The following is a 26302-nucleotide window of genomic DNA, read 5'->3' as shown; positions in this document are numbered from 1 at the left end:
ACCAACTGAGCCACCAGGCATCCCTTACCTTCACAGATAACCCTTCACTTTTGACATTTCTGGTCACCAAATGTGAGGCCTTTCCCCACACATCAAGCAATTCTCCATGACACCACCTGGGTGTCCCACAACCAGCTCACTTCGGACACCACTCCCTGGAGAGTGTGGGACCCCACAGGGAAAGGTTCAGTCACACAGAACAGCCCATTCCCAGCGTGGGACACCAACCACAGGCCCAGCATGTTACCTGTGCTTTCTGAGTGACAGAGCGTCCATCAGAGTCTCCCATGACACATGCCTTGGGTCTGACTAATGGGCCAGAGTGTTCACAGACTCGGGGAAACGGGTACTTCTGTTTGCCAGCTTACGAAGGGCTGGGATAGAGGACACAGACAAACAGCCAGATGGAGGCGATGTGTAGGGTGAGGTTGTGGGAAGGGATACGGGGTTTCCAGCATCCTCCAGTACATTCCCAGCACATCCCGGCAGCTCTCTGGGAGCCCTTATTATTGGGATTTTATGGAGGTTTCATCACACAGACATGATCCACCCTGAACTCCATGTCCAGCCCCTCTCCCCTCCCTGGAGGATGGAGATAGGGCTGAAAATTCCAGGCTTCTAATGATGGCTTGGTGTTTCTGGTGAGCAGCCCTATCCAGGCACCCACCCAGCATCTCCTCATTGGAACAGGCGATGCTTCTAGTACTCTTCCCTCTCTCTGGCACAGAAGCACGCCTCACCCTGTTTAGGGTCAAGAGGGACAGAATGATCAGAAGAGGACTTATGACCCCACTAAGCCACCAGTCATCGTCTATCAAAAGCCACACTCTTCGAAGTCGCCTATAAGAAGCATCTTGTGACATCCCCATCTAGTTGCCCACACTCACCTGCCTGCCAGTCCTTGCACCTGCTCAAACACGCCTACATTGGGAGGTGCCTACAGACACCTGTTTATACCAGGGAAGGTTTCGTCTATGCAGCCAGGTGCTTAGAAAACAGAAGCAGGGGCGCCTGGGTGGCTCAGTGGGTTAAAGCCTCTGCCTTCGGCTTGGGTCATGATCCCGGGGTCCTGGGATCGAGCCCCGCATCGGGCTCTCTGCTCAGTGGGAAGCCTCCTTCTCCCTCTCTCTCTCTCTCTCTCTGCCTGCCTCTCTGCCTGCTTGTGATCTCTGTCTGTCAAATAAATAAATAAAATCTTTAAAAAAAAAAAAAAACAGAAGCAAAACACAACTTTCTAGATTTTGGAGTCTACCTCGTAAATGTGCCTGCCAATGGAGGAGCGTGCTCAGAGAATGGCCATTTATTTGCCCACAGGCTTGGATCAGAGAGGACCAGTCATGACAGTCATTGGGAGATGGCAAAGATTCCATCTTTCAGTCTACATTGACCCAGATTGGAATCCAGACTCAGCCACCAACCAACGTGTTGTGCAACTTCTGGAAAATTCCCCACCTCTCCAAATGTCAGTTCCCTCAGCCAGAAGATAGAGGGTTATATTTTCCCCTCTTGGTAATGAGGATTCTTATCACCACCCTGGTGAAATGATCAGAACAGGTATGATGTGGACCTCCAGCCGTCATAAATGCTCATCAGACAGGCTCAATAACTCTGTGGGGAAAGACGTTTCTCGTTATTAAGAAAAATAAATTCTCCCCACCTTCCTGTATGTTCACTGAACATAAATGAGAAAAATGAAGGACTGAAATAATTTATGGTCATGAAGGAACCACCAATCAAATATTTATGGCTAAACTCATAAAAGTATTCACATGAATAATTTAACAAACAAAATTAAAATGCTGGACCAAATTGTTATGAATTGTCTTATTTGACTTATGAGTGTAATTCTATTTAAAGAATCTAGTGACATCTATAATTAGGCATTCCAATTTACCCCGACCATCAAATTAGTTAGGAAAAATGTCCAAAGATTTCTTTTTTTCTTTTTTCTTTTTTTTTTTTTTTTGGTCTGGTGGCTTCAATTGTTTAAACATTAATACCTTGTGGGGGATACCTTAAATTCTCACGGATGCAGCATACACCCCAGAATCTGATCTTCACATTACTAGATTCCTCCAAATGTTCTCAAAGCGTTTTAAACAAAGTATCACAAATGTAATACCTTCAAGTCAATTTTTAAAAAATGAATATTCCAAACAAAAAGTGGGCAAATAGCATGCATGAATATGTAATTCATTAAAACAATCTATGGGAAACAGATGGGATCAGGAGGGAAACAAACCATAAGAGACTCTTAATCTCATAAAACAAACTGAGGGTTGTGGGGGGAGGGGGGAGGGAGAGGGGGCTGGGGTTATGGACACTAGGGAGGGTATGTGCTATGGTGAGTGCTGTGAAGTGTGTAAGCCTGATGATTCCCAGACCTGTACCCCTGGAGCAAATAATACATTATATATTAATTAAAAATTTTTTAAAAAAAATCTACAGGAGAGCCAGTATATATTAGAAAATAGGGCAACAATGAAGTTTTCAGATCTATAATATAGTAAAGATTAAAAATAACATGAATGCCTAAAATTATTGCCTTTTTAAAGAAATGGGCCTTTTTATTCCATGCTAACGAAACAGATGAGTATGGACTTTCTGTGGGAAACAAATATGAACCATCTTTGATTAATGAATCCCAATCCAACAGTTGTATTATTAAAAAAAAAAAAAAAGAATGGGGTGCCTCGGTGGTTCAGTTGGTCAAGCATCCTAGTCTTGGTTTCAGCTCAGGTTGTGATCTCAGGGTCCTGGGATCAGCCCTGTGTCAGGTTCCATGCTAAGTGTGGAGTGCACTTGAGATTCTCTCTCTCCCTCTCCCTCTGCCCCTAACTGCACCCCCGCTCCCCTGCACACACGCATGTTTTCTCTCTATAATAATAATAAACACATCTTTAAAAAAATAAAAAATATAAAAAATGGAAATTCATCAAATGTATCAAATAAGGTGGTTTGTTACATCTTACAGAATATAGTAGCAAGATGTTACAACACAGCTCTACCGTATTAGTCTACGTATAATACAGATGACATCTCACTGATAGGAAGGATGTTTATTACACAGAGTCAGTGAGTAAAGCAATTAAGATAGGCTTATATCATCTTTTGAAAAAAAAAAAAGTCTATACACAAATATGGCTCAATAAAATGGGGCAGGGGGTGCTGGTGGATGGAGAAGTATGACCCAAAATATTAACAGCATGTATTAGCCAAAAAGAGATAGGGTTAAAGCATTAAATATATAATTGTAGGAAAATATTCATAATATGCCAAATGAAAAACTGTTACAAGATAACACATAGAATTAATAGAACTTACTAAATATACTAATATTAAGCTGTAAAGGTTAGTATTTTGGTAAATGTACTTACAGTGGAAAGTTCTTTTTGAAAAAAAAAGATTTACTTATTTATTTGAGAGAGAGAGCACTGCAAGTGGGGAGAGGTGCAGAGGGAAAGGGAGAGAATCTCAAGTAGGTTTCACACGCAGCATAGAGCCCCATGAAGGACTCAATCCCACAACCCTGGGATCATGACCTGAGCAGAAACTGAGAGTTGAACACAACAGACTGAGCCACCCAGGTGCCCTATAGTGGAAAGTTCTTTTATGGAAAGCTTTCGGTACTGTATATACTATTTGATAAAGTGTGTGTGTGTGTGTGTGTGTGTATGTGTGTGTGTTTTAATTCGGAAAGTTAAAGTAGTACATGCATCTCAACCTTCTTAAAAGTTTATAATTTGTATTTCTTTGTGTGCTAAGAACATGGCTACTTTAATTTTCTTCACCGTTTTTTTCAACAATAAATATTTATACATTTTGTAGTCAATAATTGTTTTTGCCAAGACTGTATACATATTCGGGAAATGAAGCACAGCTTTATGAAATAGAAACTCTCATTTTCTGGGGCTCCTGGGTGGCTCAGTCCATTAAGCATTGGCCTTTAGCTCAGGTCATGATCTCAGGGTCCTGGGATCGAGCCCCACATCAGGCTCCCTACTCAATTGGGGGGAGTCTGCTTCTCCCTCTCCCTCTGCTCTCCCCCGTCGTGTTCTCTCCCTGTCACAAATAAATAAATAAAATCTTTTTTTTAAAAAAAGGTATCATTTTCTGTTTACTGAGTTACAGAATTTTAGAGATAAAACAACTCTTAAGAATCATATAATTGAAAAAATAGTAACAATATAATTGAAACATTTCACTTATTTATAAATATACCCAGTTGAGGAGAGTTTCTGAACTAAGTTAAATTTGGAGACTGACACACAGTGAGTGTTTACTATGTATAAACTCTATCCTGGGTCCTTAGGTTATCTCTTCAAATACCGTTCTCAAAGGAGGCTCTTAAACTCGTAAGAGTCAAACATGTCACAAAAACATGTCCATTCAACCTGAACAACACAGGGTAACATATATAATGGTGGGTGGGAGGCTTCTCCAAGGAGTCTGCCATGCCAGGAGTTCCCAAAGTAGACAAATATTGGCTGCAGGAAGGGAGGGTGGCCAGTGTGTGGGGGGGTGGGGGATGGAGGGGCAGGGGGTGTTCCAAGAACAGAAAAAATCTTAACGCACGGAGATTCTGAGACAGAAATATGGTAAGTTGGTTGAGGACTGGGTATTACAGATATTTCCCACAGCACCCCAGTCATGATCTGGGATTTCTAAATCATTAGCACACAGAAAAAGGCTAAAATCATTTCATCTCTTCTCACCAACCCAGTGAGATAGAATCAGGTGAGCTGTCTGGAAAGCACAACGGTACAGTTCCTTGGGAATGGGTTTTAATTATAGGCACGAGACACATTGTGGGTTCAGTTCCAGACCCCCATGATACAGTGAATATCAAAATAAAGTGAGTCAAATAGCTTTTTTTTGTTGTTTTCCAGTGCATATAAAGATACATTTACACTATTAAGTGTGCAGTAGTATTAGGTCTAAAAAAATATACTTCCCTTAATTTAGAAGTACTTTATTGCTGAAAAAATGCTAACCAGCCTCTGAGCTTTCAGGCCATCATGATATTTTTGTTCGTGGAGGGTCGTGCCTCCATGTTGGTGGGTGCTGGCTGATCGGGGTGGTGGTGGCTGAAGGGGAGGGCAGTCACGACATTTCTTAAAATAAGACAACAGAGAACGTTGCTCCATTGATGGACTCTTCCTCTCTCGAATGCCTTCTTGGTAGCTCGCGATGCTGTTGGATGACATTTTACCTACAGAACTTCTTTCCAAATTAAAGTCTGTTATCTCAAACTCTGCCACTGTTTTATCAACTAGGTACAGGGGAGATCCTAAATCCTTTGCTGTCATTTCAACAGTCTTCACAGCGTCTTCACCAGGAGCGATTCCATCTCAAGAAACACTTTGTTTGCTCACCCCTAAGAAGCAAGTCCTCATCCATTCAAGTTGGAGTGTGAGAGGCAAAGAAACAGTCCCACCTTCCAGCTCCACTCCTGATTCTCTGTCTCTTGCTGTTTCCACCACACCTGCTGTGACTTTCCCCACTGACGTCCTGAGCCCCTCAAAGTCACCCATGTGGGCTGGAGTGAACCCTCTGCAAACTCCTGCTCGTGTGGATATTTTGATGTCTTCCTATGAGCCCCAAGTGTCCCTCATGCAATGGTTCCTCTAGAATGGTGAAGACTTTCCAGAAGGCTTTCCAATGTTTTGCACAGATCTGTCAGAGGAGTCACCCTCTGTGACAACGACAGCTTTGTGAAATGTATTCCTTGAGCAATACAACGTGAACGTCAAAATTACTCCCTATTTCATGGGCTGCAGAACATATGCGGCATCATCAGGCATGAATATGGCATTCCTCTTGCTGAATATCTCCATCTGAGCCCTCAGGAGACCAGGAGCATTGTCTGTGATCAGTCAGTCGTGTTTGGAAAGGAGTATTTTCTTTCCGAGCATCAGGCCTCAACAGTGGGCTTAAAGGAGCCAGTGAACCATGTGGTAAACAGATGTGCCACCATCCAGGCTCTGCGGTTTTATTTCTAGAGCACAGGGAGAGTCGACTCAGCATAATTCTTAAGGACTCCGGGATTTTTCGGAATGGTCAACGAGCATCAGCTTCAACTTCAAGTCACCAGCTGTATGAGCCCCTCCCCCGAGTCAGCCAGACACTGACTTCTCCTCTCCGGCTATGAAAATCCTAGTCGGCATCCGCTCCCGGCAGAAGGCTGTCCCATTCACTGAGCATCTGTTGCTGGACGTAGCCACCTTCCTGAATTCCCTCAGCCAGATCTGCTGCTGACTTGCTGCTGCTTCTCCATCAGCCCCCGCTGCTTCCCCGTGAGATGTTTCTTTCCTTAAACCACATGAACCCGCCTCTGCTAACCTCAGACTTTTCGTTGGCAACTTCCCCCTCTTTCAGCCTTCACAGAACTGAAGAGTCAGGGCCTTGCTCTGGGTGGGGCTTTGGCGTAAGGGAATGCTATGGTTGCTTCCATCTTCTGTCCAGACCGTCAAAACTCCCTCCTCGTCAGCAACAAGGCTGCTGTGCTTTCTTACCATTCATGAGTTTGCTGGAGTAGCCCCTGAATTTCCTTCAAGAACTTATTTGTGTTCACCATGTGGTTCATCGGTGCAAGAGGGTTAGCCTTTGAACGATGCTGGCTTTCAACACACCCTCCTCGCTAAGCTTAATCATTCCTCGCTTCTGACTTAAAGTGAGAGCTGTGTGACTCCTTCTGTCCCTTAAACACTTGGAGGCCCTTGCAGGGATTTTAACGGACCGGATTTCAATCTGGTTGTGTGTTAGGGAATTGGGAGGCCTGAGGAGTGGGAGAGGGACGGGGGACCAGCTGTCCAGGGGAGCATTCGCCAGTTAAGTTCATTGTTGTACCGTAAGGGCACGGGTTGTGGTGCCCCAAGACAATCATAAGAGTCACATCCAAGATCACTGATCACAGATCACCCTAAAAAGTGCCATAATAATGAAAATTTTGACATGCTGAAATGTTCCAAGAATTACCAAAATGTGACACAGAGAGACCTGAAATGAGCCAATGTTCTTGGAAAAACAGTGCCCACAGATGTGCGTGACCAAACCTTCCATTTGTTTAAAAAATAAAAAGGCAGAGTTTGCAGACCCTGATAATGTGAAGCGTGCCTGTGAATGAGTAGAGCCCTTGGGTGGACATTCTCTGGGGGAGACCACCACCAAGCACCAGCACCCGGGGGTCCCAGTCCTGCCTCCCAGGAAGACTTCTCACCCTGCAGATGGGCCGAGGTCTCTGAGTTTCTCATCTATAAAACAAAGGTTTTGCCGAGTTCATCATTATGTCCTCATTATGGTGAAAACACTTATTGTATGACATTTATACGCATCATGACGGATTTGGGATTTTTTTCTTTTCAAGGCACCAAAAGCAGGTCCTTCCAAAGCCCCTCTATGGCCCCACCAATGGGTTTTCAAAGCTGAAAAGAAAAAGTCCCTCCGAAGTCCCACTGGATTGGCAGGTAATAGGAGTAGGGCTACTTTCTCCTGCGCTCGGTGGGCATTCCGACCCCAGCCCTGTTCTCCGGCTCCGATCCCAGCAAGGGAGTTTTATGACATGCACACAGAGCCCCAATAATAAAGCTGCAACCTAAAGACAGGACCACGGCCGGCAGTTTTGATCTATTTTAGACAAGGAGACAACAGATTTGTGAGGACTCGGCAGAGCCAAGCAAACAAGCATTTGGGGGCTTTAAGGAGTTCTGGGCAGAATCAAAGCTGAGGTGTTAGATTAGGAAGAAATAGCAAGGTTTGTTTCTACGGCTTCCTTAGCTCTGAAGTCCCAGTGCCTGGTGATGAGGACATCCCCCCGCCTCCCCTTTCACAGGGGACATTCATTTCCTGCTTTCCAGGGCAGGCGGACAAGAGGATCTGAGTGTCCCTGTGGCACAGGCTGTCCCCTAAGTAACACTTATTTAAAACATTCAATATGGTGGGGCACCTGGGTGGCTCAGTCGGTGAAGCATCTACCTTCAGCTCAGGTCATGATCCCGGGGTCCTCGGCTCAAGCCCCGCATTGGGCTCCCCGCTCAGCAGGAAGCCTGCTTCTCCCTCTCCTTCTGCTCCTCCCCTGCTGGTCATGCTCTCTTTCTCACTCACTCTACCTCTCTCTCTCAAATACATAAAATTAAAAAAAAAAAAATTCAATACACCAAAATGGTCCAATTCAGGAGGCCCGCCCTTGACCCCTACAACAGAGGTGCCAGTAAAGGTTCCCAGAGCTACTCCCGCCTCGACTGGCCCAGTGTCTCCACCAGGACACTGAAGGCGAGGACCACACAGGAAGAGGAGAGGTTCTTTGTCGAATATTCCACAGGAAGGTGAGATTTCAATTCCGGGAGCGAGGCTGGGCAGCCTCCCCCACCAGCTTCTGGGCCTTTCTTTGGCAGCTCTAAGCGGCAAGCCTCATCGCCTCTCCCCGGAGTCCCGGACTCCAACTCCTCACAGCCCCTGACGGAAGCCAAGCCGCTGATTCCTGGCACCTGCCACCGGCCGTCATGCCGCTGGGTGTGTTTCGATGCCGGCTTTATTCCGCAGACTTCGTTGCGAAGCACCCTGCCGTGAGCTCGCGGCTGATTTCAGTGAACCTGGAACACCAGCCTTCCTCTGCAGGTGGAACGGGCAGCAGGCACGTTTCCGCCCCACCTTGCCTGCGGGGAGGGCAGTTTTAGAAGTTTGAGGAAAGGTGGACAAAGCAGAAAAGACAGCACTCCGGGTTGAACCCCGCAGCTCAGCCCACAAGACCCAGGCAGAATCTTGAGCAGCGCTTTGAACAGGCACAGAATTACCAGGTCCCGCATGGGAGAGGCTGTTCAAACAGGACGGTCTGGAAAAGCGAACAAGAGGTTGCGGACCCGTCAGATTAATCACTGCCACGTTGCTTTTTATCACCACAAGAAGTAGGAATTAGGAATGGAACACGCAGGATTACATTGTGGGAGGAAAGGGAGAAACTTTTAGGTAAAGCGGTACTGAAGAACCAAGGCTGAGAAATTCACGGCAACCTCGGACTTCACCTAGGGAGTAAGGCTGAGGAGAGAGGGAGGGAGAGAGGGAGAGAGGGATGTGGGGAGGGGTGGGAGAGAAGGGAGAAGGGGAGGGAGGGGACAGAGCGGAGGAAGGGAGAGAGGGGGATTGGGAGGGAAGGAAGGAACAGAGGGAGGGAAGAAGAGAGAGAGGGAGGGAGGGAAGGAGGGAAGGGAAAAAGGAGACGAGAAAGTCATGAAAAAGCCTTACAAAGAGAAAACAACCATTTCCCAGATTCACTCTGTATCAGAAGGATCTGTGACTGTTCACCTGAACTTGGCACTTGGCAAGACTCTAACCAGATGTTTCTCACGGTGGTGGCCACAGCCTACCTGAATCAAAGGACACCGGTGTGCTTGTTAAAACCTGTAGATGTCTAGGTCTCAGACCTAAAATTTATGGAAGTTGGGCCTAAGGCATTTCGATAAGTATCCATGTTTTCTTTTTTCCTTTCTCTCTCTCTCTCTTTTTTTTTTTTTTTTTTTTTTTTTGGATGACAGCCATCCTAACAGGTACAAGGTTTGGATCAGTTCCCTGATAACGAGCGATGCTGAGCACCTTTCATGCACCTGTTGTCCGCTGTATGTTCTCTTTGGAAAAATGTCTGTTCAAGCGCTTCACCCATTTTTTAATTGGGGTACTTGTCTTTTTGCCATTAAGTTATAGGAGTTCCCGATACACTTCGCACATTGCCCCCATATTGGATATGTGGTTTGCAAATACTTTTTCCCAGTCAGTGGATTTCCTTTTCATTCTACCAAATCCTTTGCTGTGCAGAAGATTTTGTTGGGAATGAGGAGAAACTGGAACCCTGTGTACTGTGGGTAGGAATGCAAACTCATGTAGTTACTGTGGACAATAGCAGGGAGGGTCCTCAACAAGTCAAAAACAGAGCTACTGGAGGGCCCCCCGGGTGGCTCCTCCGGTTGAGCGTCCAGCTCTTGACTTCTGCCCAGGTCATGCTCTCTGGGTCCTCGGATCAAGCCCCGTGTCAGGCTCTGTGCCTGCTTCTCCCCCTCTCTCTCTGCTCCTCCCTCCATTCTCCCCCACCAACACTGATGCATGTGTGCTCTCTCTGTCTCTCTCTCCAAAATAAATAAGTGTTAAAAAAAAAAAAACAAAAACAAAAACCGAACCACCATATGATCCATAAGTCTCACTTCTGCGGATACCCATGAAAACAGGATCTCAAAGAGACCCCATTCAGTGCTGTCATTCTAAATGTGCTGTACATTATACACAACAGCAAAGTCCATCAGCAGATGAATGGAGGAAGAGAATGTGGCGTGTGAGTGTGCGCACATGCACACGTGCAAATATAGTGGAGCCTTAAATAGGATGGAAGCTGACACCTGCCGCAGCCTCGATGAGCCGGAGGACATTATTCCAAGTGACATAAGCCACTCGCAGCAGCACAAATACTTCTTGATGCCACTTATTGGATGAATCTGAAATAGTTAAACTCTTACACGCAGAGCAGAGCAGTCGCGAGGGGCTGGGGTGGGGGATACAGGAGTCGTTGCTCCCTGGATGAATCAGCTCCAGAGCCCTGCTATACTGCACACCGGGGTTCTCTTCTGCTGCTTTGCTTTTCCAAAGGAAGAGCTGCAGACATTTACATCTCGGTCAGGAGGTTAGAAGTCCAAGTTCAAGGTACCTGCATGCAGGGTTGGCTTCCTTGGAGGCCTCCTCCTGGCTGGCAGATGGTCCCTACAGGGTCTTCCCGCTGTGGGCACCCAGCCCTGCTATCTCTGTGGCCCAATCTCCCCTTCTTATAAGGACACCAGCCAGACTGGGTTAGGACCTACTCATATTACCTCATTTTAACTCGATTACCCTTCCAAGATCCTGTATCTCCAAATCCAGGCACATGCTGAGGTACTGGGGGCTCCATGTACAAATCTCGGGGACACAGTTCAGTCCACAACACCAGCACATCGCTGGGAATCAGGAGAAAGGAACAGATCCAGAATTGGTGATTCTAAGAATTTTCCTTTAACTATCACACCAAAGCAGCGGGTGTCAAGGGGTAGTGCCTGGACCCACAGTATCGCCTGGGAGCCCACGAGAAATGCAACTTCTCAGGTCCCACCCAAGAACCACAGAAACAGAAAGTCAGTCTGTGCACGAATAACAAATTCTGTACGTCAGCATTTTGCTGTGAGATCACTACATCTTTTGGGAAGTCAAGGAGTTAATCTGGTCACCCATGCCTCTTTCAAACACTGTGAGAAACACTAGTTGGGGGGGCTTGGAAAAGCCTTTTCAGGAAAAGGGACAGACTCAAAAGATTCACGGAGCAGGTGCTCTGGCTGGGTGGGAGTTTCTTTCGTGTTGGACCTACCAGGGTCTGGGCAAATCAGGCAAGTTCTCTACAGCTCGGTGTCCACACCCAAATAACAGCTGCAGGAAGCCTGTTTCCAAACTGAGCAGGAGGATTGAGTGAGAAAATGCACAGAGAGTGCCAGTCATAGCGTCCAGCGTGCTGCGGGCAGCTATCTGATGGCCCCATGCTCCGAGGAGTGAGTTCCACAGCCAGCGTGGCATGCCCAAGGACGACCATTCCGATCCAGGCATCGGTCTTCATAACTCACTTCTATGGCACTACTAGGCCCCCCACGTTTAACAAATATATATTTTCTATTTTGTTTGGCCTTCATCAATCTCTCAGAGGAGCCAGAAGTGAGTTATCTGAGAGCTAGCCCCAAAGAAGACTGTTTCTGAAGACATATGGCGAGCGTGGAGGACAGGGGTACCCACAGGCAGGGGCAGCCTGGAGCAGGAATCATAGCAAAAAAGTAATTTCTGAGGGCACAAACAGGAGGAGAAAGGTTTTGTATGTGATTATTCTAGAAACTTCCTCTCTCTAGTGTGGATCGTGTCGTGTTGCCGTGGCCAAAGAGTGAAAAAAGTACTGTACCCAGAAGACATTAATGAACACTCTCTCCAAAACCCTGATCAAGCATTTTGATGAAGTCCTATCTGCAAAATAATGTAAATTTCACTTAAGTAGATATCTCCTGTTGCGCTTCACGGGAAGATTTGCAGAATACAATAAAATCAGCAAATGCAGGCAATGTCATACCAAATTTGTTTTAATGCATCCTGGTCTAGTGTCTTTTTTAGTAATGAAACACTTAAATAGATTTTTTAATGATGTATTTTCCAGTTCCATAATTTGTAATTTGAATGACAAATAAAATCTCATTTTTAGATCATATTTTACAATGGTAATAGAAAACACTATAACGTTCCTTCCTCCAGGTTCTTCTTTAAATTTAAAATACCACTCTTTTTCACCTAATGTTAGCTTTTTCCACACACGTTTTATTTCTAACATATTTGCATGGATTTTCATAATGTTCCCCAAATTCAGAACATGAAATTATCATTTTTTTCAAACCAGGTGCATAAGCATAATGAAGAATGTATGCAGACAATACATTTCCAATGTAAATCACCCTGAGTTCTCAATGATGACAAAATGTTTATGAGAACATACTCATATTTTCCTTAAATTCGTTCTTACATAAGAAGGTCACTAACTAATGTACCTTAAAATAAATGAATGCTCAGAAGTGAAACCCTTTAGGTAAAATGCTAATAATAAACAGAGAAAATAACATGTATGCCCAGTCGAAGTAAAATTTGTTAACACAGGGAGAGAGAGACAAATTACGATATGTACAGCAGAATGACTACGAAGAAATGACACAAGCAGGAACATAAATGGATCTGAGAGGTAAAATACGAGGAAAAACAGACTTCCATGGATTCACGGTGGTGCCATTCACATGACGCCCAATGCAACGCACGATTATCAGAAGGTGAGATCATCATGTTTGGGGGATGGGGTCTGACTAGGAAAGGGCAGAGGGGCCCGGCCAGGTGCTGGGAATGCTCTACCTTGACCTGGTGGTGATGACACAGGTGTGTACCGTGGAAAAATTCATCAAATAGTGCTATCAAGAAATACGCCATTTGTGATAAGATGTAAGCATTAGAAGCTAGCAAAACAAATTTAAGACACTGTTCTTTTTTTTTTTTTTTTTTTTTTTTTTAAAGATTTTATTTATTTATTTGACAGAGAGAGAGAGATCACAAGTAGGCAGAGAGGCAGGCAGAGAGAGAGAGAGGAGGAAGCAGGCTCCCCACTGAGCAGAGAGCCCGACGCGGGGCTCGATCCCAGGACCCTGAGATCATGACCTGAGCCGAAGGCAGAGGCTTTAACCCACTGAGCCACCCAGGTGCCCCTAAGACACTGTTCTTCAAAAATATAAAATTTATGAGCAAAAGTAAGCAGCAATCGTGTCATAAAATGAGAAATTTCAATGGCTAATAAGCATGTAGGGGAATTCAGTGTAGCATATTATAATAATGGTTTTGGTAGGGAAAAGCCTAAAATGGTCTGCCAATTATGCTTACTTCATAGAAGGTTCCAATCCCCTCCCTTTGAGTGTGGATAAGACCTTGAATGTGTGGCTCTCACTCCTATGATTACAGTGTACAGAAGAAGGTGAGAAGTTCTGGCAAATCTATTCACTCTCTAATCTTTTCACTTTAGGTTAATCGAAACAGAGATTCCCCCTCTGACCTTAAGAAGAGGCATGTTCTGTTCTGAGGGGACCCTGTGGCTAAGATTCCAGGATGACACTTAGGAACTTGAGAGCAAATCCAACAGCCCCCAGCGAACACGTGCAGACCTCAGTCCTAAAACCACCAGGAACTAAATTCTGCCAAAGAGATGAATGAGCCCAGAGAGAGCCCTAATAAGGGTTGGTGGTATTGTGATGCTGTGATTTATAATATGAAATGTGTATTTGGTCCTCGTCCATCTTGTTTCTTGCAGAATTCCTAAGACCTTTGGATTTTCCTAAGAGATTAAAAGAACAGGGTGTCTGTTGTTATGTTAATGAGCTTAATGAGGTGACTTCTGGAATTCATCAAACTAAGGACCAGGGAACCACAACCTAATTACAGGGTTGGAACTTTCATTCCCTTTCTCTTGACCTCCAGGGACTGGAGAGGGGCTGGATCAATCACCAATGGCCCATGATTTCATCAATCATGCCTGTGTAATGAAGCTTCCATAAAACCCCCAAAGGATGATGTTCAGAGAGCTTCCAGGTTGGTGAACACTTGGCAATTCAGGGAGAACGGCTCCCAGAGACGCCTGGAAACTCTGGGACCCTTCCCACATACGCCATCTTCTCCATCTGATAAATTCTGACATGAGCTATATACTGTGGATGAACCTTAAAGCCATTATGTTGGTTGAAATAAGCCAACCACAAGAGAGAAAGTATTGTCCAGCTCCTCTAGTATGAGGTATCTAGAGCAGTGGAATTCATACAGACCAGAAGTAGAATTGTGGCTGCCCACAGTTAGGAGGGGGAGAGGGAGCTAGTCATTACTGTGTACAGTTTCAGTTGGAGGAGGGGAAAGAGCTCTGGAGATAGATAGTGGTCATGGGTGCAAAATAGTGTGAACGAACCTGATGCCACAGAACCGTACACCTGAACATGCTGAAATCCATATTAGGTATATTGTACCCCAGTAAATACAAGAGTAAATAAATAAATAAATATGAACAATTCACTAATTTATTTACCCATCATTTGGCATTCTCCTCTGCTAATAAACTCTCTACGTAAGAAATAGAATAAAAATTATGACTGTGTCTCAGAGACCTTTTCAACCAAAGCAGAAGGCTTCTAGAAAGCTTCGTGGTGTGGTCACCTCTGCCCCCCACCATCTCTGCAGAACCACAAACAGAGAAGAAATGATCTGAAAACGGTCTGGATTTGAGCTAATGGAGGAATACTATCAGAATCCAAGGAAGTTCCATGAAGTTCTTGAGAAACTGGTTTGTCAGATACAGTGTGAGCATGGACTAAAAGGGTCAAGAAGAATACAACAAGGAAAATGACTACAAAAGATGAAACAAGCTTTCCATCAGGAAGAGATTAAAAGTAATATTTGTGCCACTGAGGAACCCAAAAACACATGAGACAAAATCTGACAGAAGTAACGGGCAGAACAAGCAATCCAGCAATGAGTCAGAAACAACATCACGCAACTTTCATTAATGGGTAAGATAAACAACCAGAATATCAACAAGGACAGAGCTCTTCCACTTGAATAGCTGTGTAGACAAGGTGGACACAAGGGTCATCAATAGATCACACCACCCATCACAACAGACACACGTTCCTCTCAAGAGTACAAGGAGCTCTCTCTAGATGGACCATTATTCTAGCCCATAACGCAAGCCTTAATAAATTAAAAAAAGGTTCAAAATCATATGACATTTTTTCCACTGGTCCAGTAGAGTGATATTAGACTTTAATGACAAAAAGTAATTTGGGAAACTCACAAATATGTGGAAATTTAAAAACATAATCCCGGGGGTGCTTGACTGGCTCAGTTGGAGGAGCTGGAGACTCTTGATCTCAGGATCATGAGTTTGAGCCCCACACTGGGTGTGGACATGACTTAAACAGATAACTATTTTTTTAAATGTTAAAAAATAAAAACATAATCTTAAAAAAACCAATGAACCAAGAAAGAAACCAAAGGGAAAGTTTGTAAATACTTGTAGATAAATGAAAGTGAAGATATGAGATCCCAAAACTATGGGACCCATGGAAGTGGTGTGCAGAAGGGAACTTATAGATGTAAATACTGGTATAAAAGAAGAAAGATCTCCAATCAGGAGAAAAAGAGTAAGCCAAATCTAAAGGGAGCCAAAGGAATGAAATAATAAAAATAACGGCTGAAATTAGGGACCTAGAAACTAGAAAACCAATAGAGTATCACTGAAAATAGAAGCTGATTGCCTGAGAAGATTAACAACACTGACCACAGGTTAGCTAGATGAACCAAGAAAAAGAGAGAAGGTGTACATTTTTACACTCAGAAATGAAAGAGGATTGTTCCTACTGACCCCAGCTATATAAAAAGGATCATCAATGATAGCAATAATGCTATTAATAATAATAAGATTATATTAATGATATTTACTATAACACAATATATATTATTAATAATTATCAATACTAGCAATAATGTTATAGACAGGTGTAGGCCAATAAATCAGGCACCTCACGTGACGTGGATGCTTTCCTAGAAAGACGCAAAACATAGAAACCCATTCAAGAACAAATACACAACCTAATAGATGTATAACAAGTAAAGAAACTAAAATATTAATTTTTTAAAGATTTATTTATCCATGAGAGAGAAAGAGAAAAAGCGTGGGGGGTTGGGGAGGACCAGAGGGAGAGGGGTGAAGAGAATCTCAAGCAGACTCCTCGCTGAGCACAGAACCCATCGTGGGGCTTGATTTCACAACCCTGAGATCATGACCTGAGCCCAAACCAAGAGCCAGCCACTTAACCAACTCTGCCACCCAGGTACCCCAAAACATTAACTTTTAAATAAACTACCCACAAGGAAAATTCAGGCCCAGATGTCTTCACTGGTGAATTCTACCAAACATTTAAAGAATGAATTCTTCACAAACACTTGCAAAATATATAAGAGAAGGAAAGACTTCTCAGTTCATTTTTGGGGTGAGTTATACCATAATAGCAATGCCAGGCAAAGACATCAACAGAAAAACAAAACCAACAGAATTATAGACCAATACTTCTTACAAATACAGACTCAAAAACCTCAACAAAATACTAACGAATCAAATCCATCAGTCTACTAAAAGAATCATGTACTATGAAACCAAGTGGAACTGGTCTGAATTGGTGAATGGAATGCTGCTTTAACATCTAAAAATCAATTCTTCTAATATATCACGTCAATAAAGAAGGCCGAAAAACCCACAATCATCTCAACAGATGCAGAAAAGGCATTTGGCAATATTCTCACCACCCTCTCATGATAAAACCTCTCATCAAACCGAAATAAATAGGAACATCCACAACTTCATAAAAGGCGTCTATGAAAAACCCACAGTTCACATCACACTTATTACAATTTCATCATAAAAGACTCTTGCAACTCCAGAAATCAAATTAGACCAATCTTAAAAATGGATAAAAGATACAGAGACATTTCTCCCAAGAAGATGTGCAAACACCAGCTCACGAAAGGAGAGTCGACATCCTTAGCCATGAGGAGAGTGCAAGTCCAACCACAGCGAGCCAGCACCCCACCCCACAGAGCTGTCTGCAGTCCAGAGCACAGGTGATCACAAGAGCGGGTGTGCGAGGACGGACACAGGAGGCGCGTCGATCTAGGGGCATGTCAAGTGTGTGGCCCCTGGAGAGAACAGTGCAGCAGCCCCATCCATCACATGGTAAACATACGATCCAGCAATAACGCTCCTTGGCACCTACACCCCCAAAATATATGCCCACAAAAGGCTTGCACGCAGGGGTGTCTGGGTGGCTCAGTCGGTTAAGTGGCCATCTCTTGATTTTGGCTCAGGTCATGATCTCAGTCTTGGGATTGAGTCCCGCATCAGGCGGGGAGCCTGCTTCCTCCTCTCCCTCTGCCCCCTAACCCTCTACCCCTCCGCTTGTGTGCACGCGCGCTCTCGCTCTCTCCCTCTCTCTGTCAAATAAACAGATAAATAACTTTTTGAAAAAATTTAAAAACACAATGAGAAACCTGCAAACCAGTTACAATGCTTAAAATAGCATTGTTTTGTTTTTTGAACCCGGGAATACCAAGCTCTAGGGGACACAGGGAGAACGGACCTGTCCCATGCTGCTAGGAAGCATGTGACACGGCACACCCCAGACACAATGCCCCTAATGTATATAATTTTTGTTGCCTCTCCCTGGCCCTGGGTGGCTGGTGGACTGGAGTCCCCCAAGGAGGACATGTGTCCCGCTGCCCACCCGCCTCCAGAGCCCAGCTCAGCGCTCCGGGGAGCGTTACTGCTCACAGGCAGCCCTGGATTCGTTGGAACTGCAGCCACACACCCAGAAACCAAACCCAGAGTCAGTCCAGTCTGCGGTGTCCATGAATGCGCTTGCCAGAAGACCTGGCCCTCAGCACCTCGGTCCGCACGGAGCTCCAGCATGGACAGAAGCTCCAGGAAGGCGAGGCTCACACCGGGAGTTCTCTGCATGTAAACCCACTCCTGGCAACGTGCCTGCACATCCTAGGCACCCCAAGAATGCAGGCTGGATTGTTTGGATTCGGGGGACAAAGGGAGGAAAGACGCACGTTTTTCAGGACTGATTTTGCATGCTAAGAAATTGCTAATATAACACATTGGGTTCTGAAGAAGAGAGAAAGACGCAAGCTAAACCCACCATTGTTTTACACAAGGTAAGACGAAACCCTCAGCTTTCTGCCCCTGAACGGTACCCTGTCTCTCCAGCCACCTTCTCCAGGCCTTTCTATCAGACCTTCACATGAGGGCTTTCGAGAGAAGGATGCTGACATTCTCCCCACAGCAGAAATGCAAACAATTCCGCGTACTTACAGTAGCCAGGAGCAGGTTCTGGAGGCTTCTGGTCCTGCGGCTCCAACTTGGCCCCCGGCTGCTTCTTGGAACCTTGCAAAAGCATCAGGAACACCTTTTGGAGCATTAAAAAGAGAGCTTCCTATTATTCATACTCATTTCCACAACACGTTGCTTTTCCTGGCTTCAGTCACCCGACAAGGTCGTGATGACAATATACCCCGCACTCACACACACATCGTTCACGTTTCATTGTGCTGGCCTGGAGCCAAGGCCACCCAAGTTGTGGCAAACTGTTCGTAAGGCTGCTCACAGGGCACAGAGGAAGGAAAGCTGACCGTGGACCTCAGGGTACTTACAGGCAGAGGCCGGTCCAACCCAAAGGCAGGAGAAGGCAGAGCACAGCAGGTTCCGAGAAGGTTGCCCAGCACAATGTGAGTTTAGGGCCGGCTGCACCAGCATCCTAGACACTGGGTGACCCAGCTTATTCAGCATGTGGGATGCCATGTGTAAGAATCCACACTGGAGGGGGCGCATGGGTGGCTCAGTGGGTTGGGCCGCTGCCTTCGGCTCAGGTCATGATCTCAGGGTCCTGGGATCAAGTCCCGCATCGGGCTCTCTGCTCAGCAGGAAGCCTGCTTCCCTCTCTCTCTCTCTCTCTGCCTTCCTCTCCATCTACTTGTGATCTCTCTCTGTCAAATGAATAAATAAAATCTTTAAAAAAAAAAAAAAAAAAGAATCCACACTGGACGTTTCTTTTCCATGGTGTGCCATGATGCCCAGAGCAGTCTGTTTAAGTAATGGCTCGAGGTCCCTATTCAGCTGGTGCTGGAAACCCAAGCCCAGCTTCAGTGTGTTCAGATCCGAGGACTGGGTCCACATCAGCGAGAGCAGCGAGGCGCCATCTGAGCCAGGACAACTATCCAAGCCCCAGAGCCACACCTGGAGGTTCGATAGGATCCTTGGAGGCGAGAGAGGGCGTCCCTAACGTGACCTCGACAGGTGCGAGCGAGAGGCAGGCATTTCCTGCATGAAAACCGGGCAGCGACCACCGCCGTGGGCAAGGCTGGGGCGCGGGCTTGAGCGCGAGGCTCCTCGTGGCAGGTGCGACCAGCTCCGCACCCGCAGGCTGGGGACCCAGTGCCCAGAGCGTCACCTGCATGGCCTCCGGAGCAGGGGTGGCGACGACCAGCGGCTGAGGTTCAGCGGATGACGGCCGGCACCCAGCCTGCACTGTGGTGTCTGTAAACAGCACCCCCTCTGACTGTGCCAATTGCTTATTTGAGGAAATAAGTACAAGGCACTGACTACCCCTCGGTGCCCAGAGGAGCCTCCAGCCCGCAGGGAAGATGGGGAGAGGACAGCGGAGAGAAGCAAGTGAGTAGGCCTACAGGGAGAGACGCACACTCCGTCTGGGACAGAATCCTGCGGACAGAGATCCCGAGTCCTGCCCCGGTCAAGGGCCAGCAGGCTTCTTGAGATCTGGTGTGCTCACTTGTATTTGTAAGATAACCCCGTGGATTCCCAGTAAGACCCCAAGGAAAAGAGGCAAGCCTCAAGGCCACGACGGGAACCACCACCAGCAATAATAATAATACTGATTAATAATTAATCGCAGCATGGTGCCAGGGTGTCCCCTGGGGAAAGCGATTCTGCCTCTCTGACTTAGTTTCCCCTTAGGATAAATACTACTAATAAGACACGGGTCAGAATTGTGGCAAGCAGGGAGTGCGTTTTAGACAGAGCGGAAAGAACGTGCTCGCCCAAGGGAAGCTCCCGACGCCTGGTCCTGGGAGGAGACAAGTGGGAGGAGGAGGAGGAAGTACGAAGGGGCAAGCCCATGATGTGTTACCCCAATTAATTCACAGCCCAACCAGGGACACCAGGACTGTTACCCCCATTTGCGAGGAGGGCCCTGAGGCCTCAAGTGAGAAGCGTTCAGCCAGGGCATTTATAAAGATTTTCATTTCAGCGTGATGGCATGGCTCAGTTGGGTGGAGCATCTGACTTGATTTCGGCTCAGGGCACCATGTCAAGGTCGTGGGATCGAGCCCTGTGTCGGCCTTAGTGCTGAGCATTGAGTCTGCTTGAGTCTCTCCCTCTCTGTCTGCCCGTCCCCCTGCTCACCCTTGCTCTCTCTCCCAACAAATAAGAAAATCTTTTAAAATATGGGCAGCCGACCCAAATAGACACGCAGACGGCCAACAGACACATGAAAACATGCTCACTGTCTCTCGGCGTCAGGAAAATGCAAACCTAACCCACCACGGGAAACCAGTTGGCCCGTCAGGATGGCTATCATCCAAATGACAAGAAATCACAGCTGTCGGCCAGGATGTGGGGAAGAGGGAGCCCTACGTGTGCTGTGGGTGGGAACGCGGACCAGTGCAGACACTCGGGAAAACAGTACGGAGGGGCCTCAAACAGTGAAAAACAGAATTACCCTGTGACCCAGCAATTCCACGTGGAATTCTTCCAACAGAAGTGAAAACACCGCATTGAAGAGACAGCCGCTCCCCGCGTTTCAGCAGCCAAGACGCGGAGTGAGCCCGAGGGCTGAGGGTCCATCCATGGATAAGCGGATACAGAAGAGGCGGTATATGCGTGTGTACACACACACACACGTACACGTGCACACACGCGTGCACATACATGCACACACACGTGCGTTCAATGGAATATTATGCAACCATAAACAGGAAAGGACTTCTGTCATTTGCAACAACGTGGATAGTGTGGAGAGTTGTGCTAAGTGAGGTAAGTCAGAGAAAGAAAAATACCCGATGATCTCACTTATAAGTGGAATATTAAAAAGAAGAAAAGAAAGAAAGAAACAGAGAACAGACCCGTTGGTTGCTGGGGGAGCGCAGGAGCCACGTGGGTCCAGGGGTCAAAAGATACAAAGGCGCAGTTACGAGTCAGTCCCGGGGAGCTGGTGCATGGTGTGGAGACTCTGGTTGCCAGCACCGGGCTTTGCAGCTGAACACTGCGGAGAGAGTAGGTTATGGAAGCTCTTTCCGGAAGAGAAGAACCATGCGAGGGGAGGCACGTGGCGGGACGGTGCGAGGGGAGGACGTGGGCGGGACGGTGCGAGGGGAGGACGTGGGCGGGACGGTGCGAGGGGAGGACGTGGGCGGGACGGTGCGAGGGGAGGACGTGGGCGGGACGGTGCGAGGGGAGGACGTGGGCGGGACCGTGCGAGGGGAGGACGTGGGCGGGACCGTGGGAGGGGAGGACGTGGGCGGGGCTGCCGACAGCCATCCCGACAACACAGACACAGACCAAGTCATTATGTCGCACGCCCTAACCGCATACCACAGTGCATGTCAATAAAACAGGGGGAAGAAACGAAATCTCAAGGGCACTGGCCAGTGTGGAAATGACTTATAATGCAGCAGGAGCACGACTGAAGGGCCCAGCGTGTGGCATTACCGCTCTTTGTTCTCAAGGAGCGGCACGTGCAAAGGTTCCAGAATCTTCGTCTGTGGGCTGATGCTTTCCCAGTCGAGGAGCGCTGTGGGGTGTGAGCCCTGACAGCAGCCCGAGGTCAGCTCCACACGGAGTATGCCATTGATCTCTTAGGCCGCGGGGTGAGGCCCACCCCCTCGTCACATCGTCTCAGCCCCCGGACTCAAACTGCACTTAAAGTGTCAGTTTGATGGACTTCATCCCGGAGATGCGCAGCGCTGGCGCCATCCGTGAGGCTAGCTGACTCTGCGGGACAGGGACGGCATTGTCCCACCCATGCAGGCACGGGAAGAATTCCCAAACTTCAGCCACAGCCTGAACACAGCTGTGTGTTTTATCAGTTCCCCAGAAGAAAGTCTTTTAAGATGGTAAAACCCGTGGAGAGAGCTCCGGTGCTAAGGACCGTGATGGTCACTGGCCAGTCCGGGCAGATCTGTCCCCCGATGCGGCTCATGGAGCACGCAGTGGGATGTCAATTTGGAGGATCTCGTTTCTGTTCCCGATGGCTGGTGTAACAAATGACTGAAAATATGGGGTCTTCAAGCAGTGCCAATTTATCCTCGGATGGCTCTGGAAGTCGAAAGTCTACCGTGGACGTCCTGGGCTGGTTCTTTCTGTGCACCCCGAGAGGGAATGCACCTCTTGCCTTTCACAGGTCCTGGTGGCGCCTACAGGCTCTAGTGCCCATGTTCTGGGCCCTGCACTCCACGCTCAAAGCTCATCACCCCAATCCTGGCCTCTGCAAAGTCATCACCTCCCACCCGACATCTTCCTATGTCCTTCCGACAGGCTCGCTTCTGATGACACCGCCCCATCCAGGATGACCTTCGCCTTCCGGGCCAGAGATCTGTACGGCTGATGAGCTCTGGTCTGGGGATTAAGGACACAGACACTCTCGGGGCCATCATCCATCCCAGCACCAGACCCCATGCCTCAGTGCAACTCTGAAACAGGGACCCATGGCCCCTGGAGGGGAGGGACCAGGTTCTGAAGGCGGGTCTTTGAGCGCTGGTGCTCAAGCAGCTTCTGGAGATCGACCATGTGCAGGTGGATGGAGCAAACAAGGGAAGACCCTGAGAAACGGAAGGCGCGTGTGGCCCAGTCAGAGCGCGAGGGACACATACAAAGAGGGGACACCGGAAGAACCCAGTGTGACTGGCTGGGCCTTGGAGGGGCCGCGTGGAGGTGAGCTCCTGGTTTTCAATGTGTGGAGACAAAAGAGCCGGGCAACAGGGACTCCCCAGCCACAGCCAGGATGGGAGCAGGGAGCAGTGGTGCCCCACTATCAGGCCTGCACCTGACAGCCTGATGTGCCCGGAGCACCCCCTTATGTCAGAGAGCAAGAAGACATGCAGATGTAATGGGGACACGTTAAAGATGCAAAACCAGCTTGGCTACATGCAGTAGGATCCCAGCATCAAGTGAACAAGATCGCAGCAGACCGTGGCGGTGCATAGTGTAAGAAGCCACGACTCCTTACGGATACAGACAAGTAAATGGGGTGAAGAGAACGTGCTCTGTTTCTGTGTAATGCCGACCAATAAATGCAGAAGGAGTCACAGAATGAGAGGACCCACCAACTGGCAGATGTCAGGGTCCTAATGCACTCGGGCTGGGGACGGGGCAGGGGACCCGAACCAGCACCATGAGGAATGGGAACTGAATGAGTCTCAAGGCGCGTCCTCAAGAAACAATGAGAAATGAAGAGCTGGGGCTCCTGGGTGGCTCAGTGGGTTAAAGCCTCTGCCTTCGGCTCAGGCCATGGTCTCAGGGGCCTGGGATCGAGCCCCACATCGGGTTCTCTCTGCTCAGCAGGGATCCTGCTTCCCCCTCTCTCTCTGCCTGCCTCTCTACTTGTGATCTCTCTCTCTGTCAAATAAATAAATAAAATCTTAAAAAAAAAAAAAGAAATGAAGAGCAAAGGAAAATTAGCTGCACAGTGGAAACGCCTAGCAGGTGCCGTGGACCTGGCTGAGCCACGTTCTCGCCGCCCCACAGAGCAGACCGCCTCGCGCATCTCGGGCAGTCAGAAGCAAGAAGCCACCATGCCACTCCTGTCACAGGGCAGCCCCCAAACGCAGAACCTGGTCTGTGAGGAGGACAAACCCGCGTGGGGGCTCATGGTGCAGAAGGGTTATTCTGGAATCTGCAGAGACACTGAGGTCACCAACCTCCTGGAAATAGGCATTCTTGCAGAGTAACAGAGTAAGGAGACACCTGATGCGCCTCAGTCATGACCCCAGATCCGATGCTTCTGCTCCTTGGGACACGAGAGGCACAATCGAAACCGGAAGGCGAAGACTCTACAGAAATCCTTGGTTCCTAGAAATTGCCATCCCCTTCTGTGGGATGCGGGCATCTGAGCTCATGCACCCGAGGGACTGACATCCAGAACTTTCTTGACAGAGGTACAAAGGGAACCCACTACACAGGACGTACCAGGCTGGATGGGAAGAAACGGCCTGTCTCACACAGGCAGGCTCTTTCTAGATTACTGAACACGTCACAATTATTAAAAATGTACTTCAATGTTTATAATTGGGAAGGCTCTGGATAATTGGGGTGGGTAGGAGACACATGGGAAATCTTTGTACCTTCTCCGTATTGCAGTGAACCTAAAACTGCTTTAAAAAGTAGTCTCTCTCTCTCTCTCTCTCTCTATATATATATATATATACACACAGATGTGTATATATATATATATATATATATATATATATATATATATATATACCACTAAAAATCTAAAATTCACTCCATTTGCATGACATCGAAAGATTTTGCCCTGGCTTCAGAGCTGGCTCTGCATGTACTTCTGGTGCACAGCTGGTGGGTGGCCGGGGGTCTCCAGATCTCCCCGGCCCCCCAACCACACCAAGGAAGGTTTGCTCCATGCATTAGGACACACATGGTGACCACAACATCAGGTTTTTACGTCTTAGCCTCCCTGGCTTGGGAGCCCGTCTAGGGGCCCTGAATCACAAGGACATTTACTGGGGTTTAAAAAGAAACCCGCACTGTAGCTGCAGAGGCGAGGGTGTCCCCGGCAGACCCTGTGCACCTGCAGCAGTGTCCTCAGGAAACACACAGGGGGACAAAGCGGGAGCACAGGCCACGTGCCCACAGCTATGCTCACTGCGGATCGATCACAGACACAAGACAAGAAAGTCAATCCCGCCCGGTGTAAAAAGACAAAATTGGCTGAGATAGATACTTTATAGACTCCATCAAACAAAAGAAAATTTTTAAATGGCTTAATCGTGTTCCAATTTAAGATACCTTTGTCAAAGAAGTCAGAAGACTCTAATACTCTATTTTGTTGAGTCTGTATTTCGCATCTTGGTTTACGGTTGCCCGTAAGACGGAGAGCGTCTTTCGAGCGTCTGCGCGTGCGCGAGAGAAAAGCAAGGTTCGCGCCGCGGACCCGCGCGGGTTCCGTGTCTCTCACGCGCAAAGCGTGGCCGGAGCGCAGCGGGCAGGACTGACCGCAGGAAACGGAGAAGCTCGTCCGAATCCCCCGAGTGATTCGCAGGAGGCTCTTCACTTCTTATTGGGCTTGTTTTGGGGTGATTAGCACCAAGGACAAGGGATGGGGGAATCTGGAGAAAGAAAAGAAAAAGCAGGTCGCCGAGAAGCAAGTTGGAGGGAGGGATTATGCCCTGAAGAAGGGGTCAGGACGGAATCTCTCCGTATTTTGTTGGTGCTGATGGTCCCACGACCCCGCGCCTCTGCTAAAATCTACTGAGTGGATTTCACGGTACCACAATTACATCAATAAAGGATTTTTTTTTAAAGGGGGCAAAGATGAGGATGATTAAGAAATTTACCAAAGGCGCATCAATGGGTATAAGTAAGAATATTTTGGAGAAGAAAGGCAAATACAAATAAGAAATAGGGATATTTAAGGAATTAGCATCAAAAGAATTTCCAGGGGGCACCTGACCGGTTCAATAGGTAGAGCCTGTGACTCCTGATCTCAAGGTTGTGAGTTCAAGCCCCACGATGGGTGTAGAGATGACTTAAAAATAAAATCTTTTTTAAAAAAGAATTTTCCAGGGGCGCCTGGGTGGCTCAGTGGGTTAAAGCCTCTGCCTTCAGCTCAGGTCAAGATCCCAGGGTCCTGGGATCGAGGCCCGCATTGGGCTCTCTGCTCAGCGGGGAGCCTGCATCCTCCTCTCTCTCTGCCTGCCTCTCTGCCTACTTGTGATCTCTCTCTCTGTCAAATAAATAAATAAAATCTTAAAAAAAAAAACAAAAAAAGAATTTTCCAGACGCTTCAGTGGCTCAGTCGGTGAAGCGTCTGCCTTCAGCTCACATCATGATCCCAGAGTCCTGGGATGCAATCCCACATCGGGCTCCCAGCTCAGCAAA

The 26302-nt window shown here is 47.4% G+C and overlaps 1 protein-coding gene across 1 annotated transcript in view; it reads right to left on the bottom strand.

Moving 5' to 3' along the window:
* The window catches only part of ABCA13 (ATP binding cassette subfamily A member 13), a 340662-nt gene that overhangs the window by 125777 nt on the left and 188583 nt on the right, over positions 1-26302 (bottom strand). The window contains exon 43 of the mRNA XM_047695838.1: positions 18485-18578. Coding sequence (XP_047551794.1) covers positions 18485-18578 — 94 coding nt within the window. The remainder of the gene's footprint in view (positions 1-18484; positions 18579-26302) is intronic.

The sequence above is a fragment of the Lutra lutra genome, chromosome 11, assembly GCF_902655055.1.
Source record: "Lutra lutra chromosome 11, mLutLut1.2, whole genome shotgun sequence".
Lineage (NCBI taxonomy): Eukaryota > Metazoa > Chordata > Mammalia > Carnivora > Mustelidae > Lutra > Lutra lutra.
This window is presented reverse-complemented; position numbering and strand designations above follow the sequence as displayed.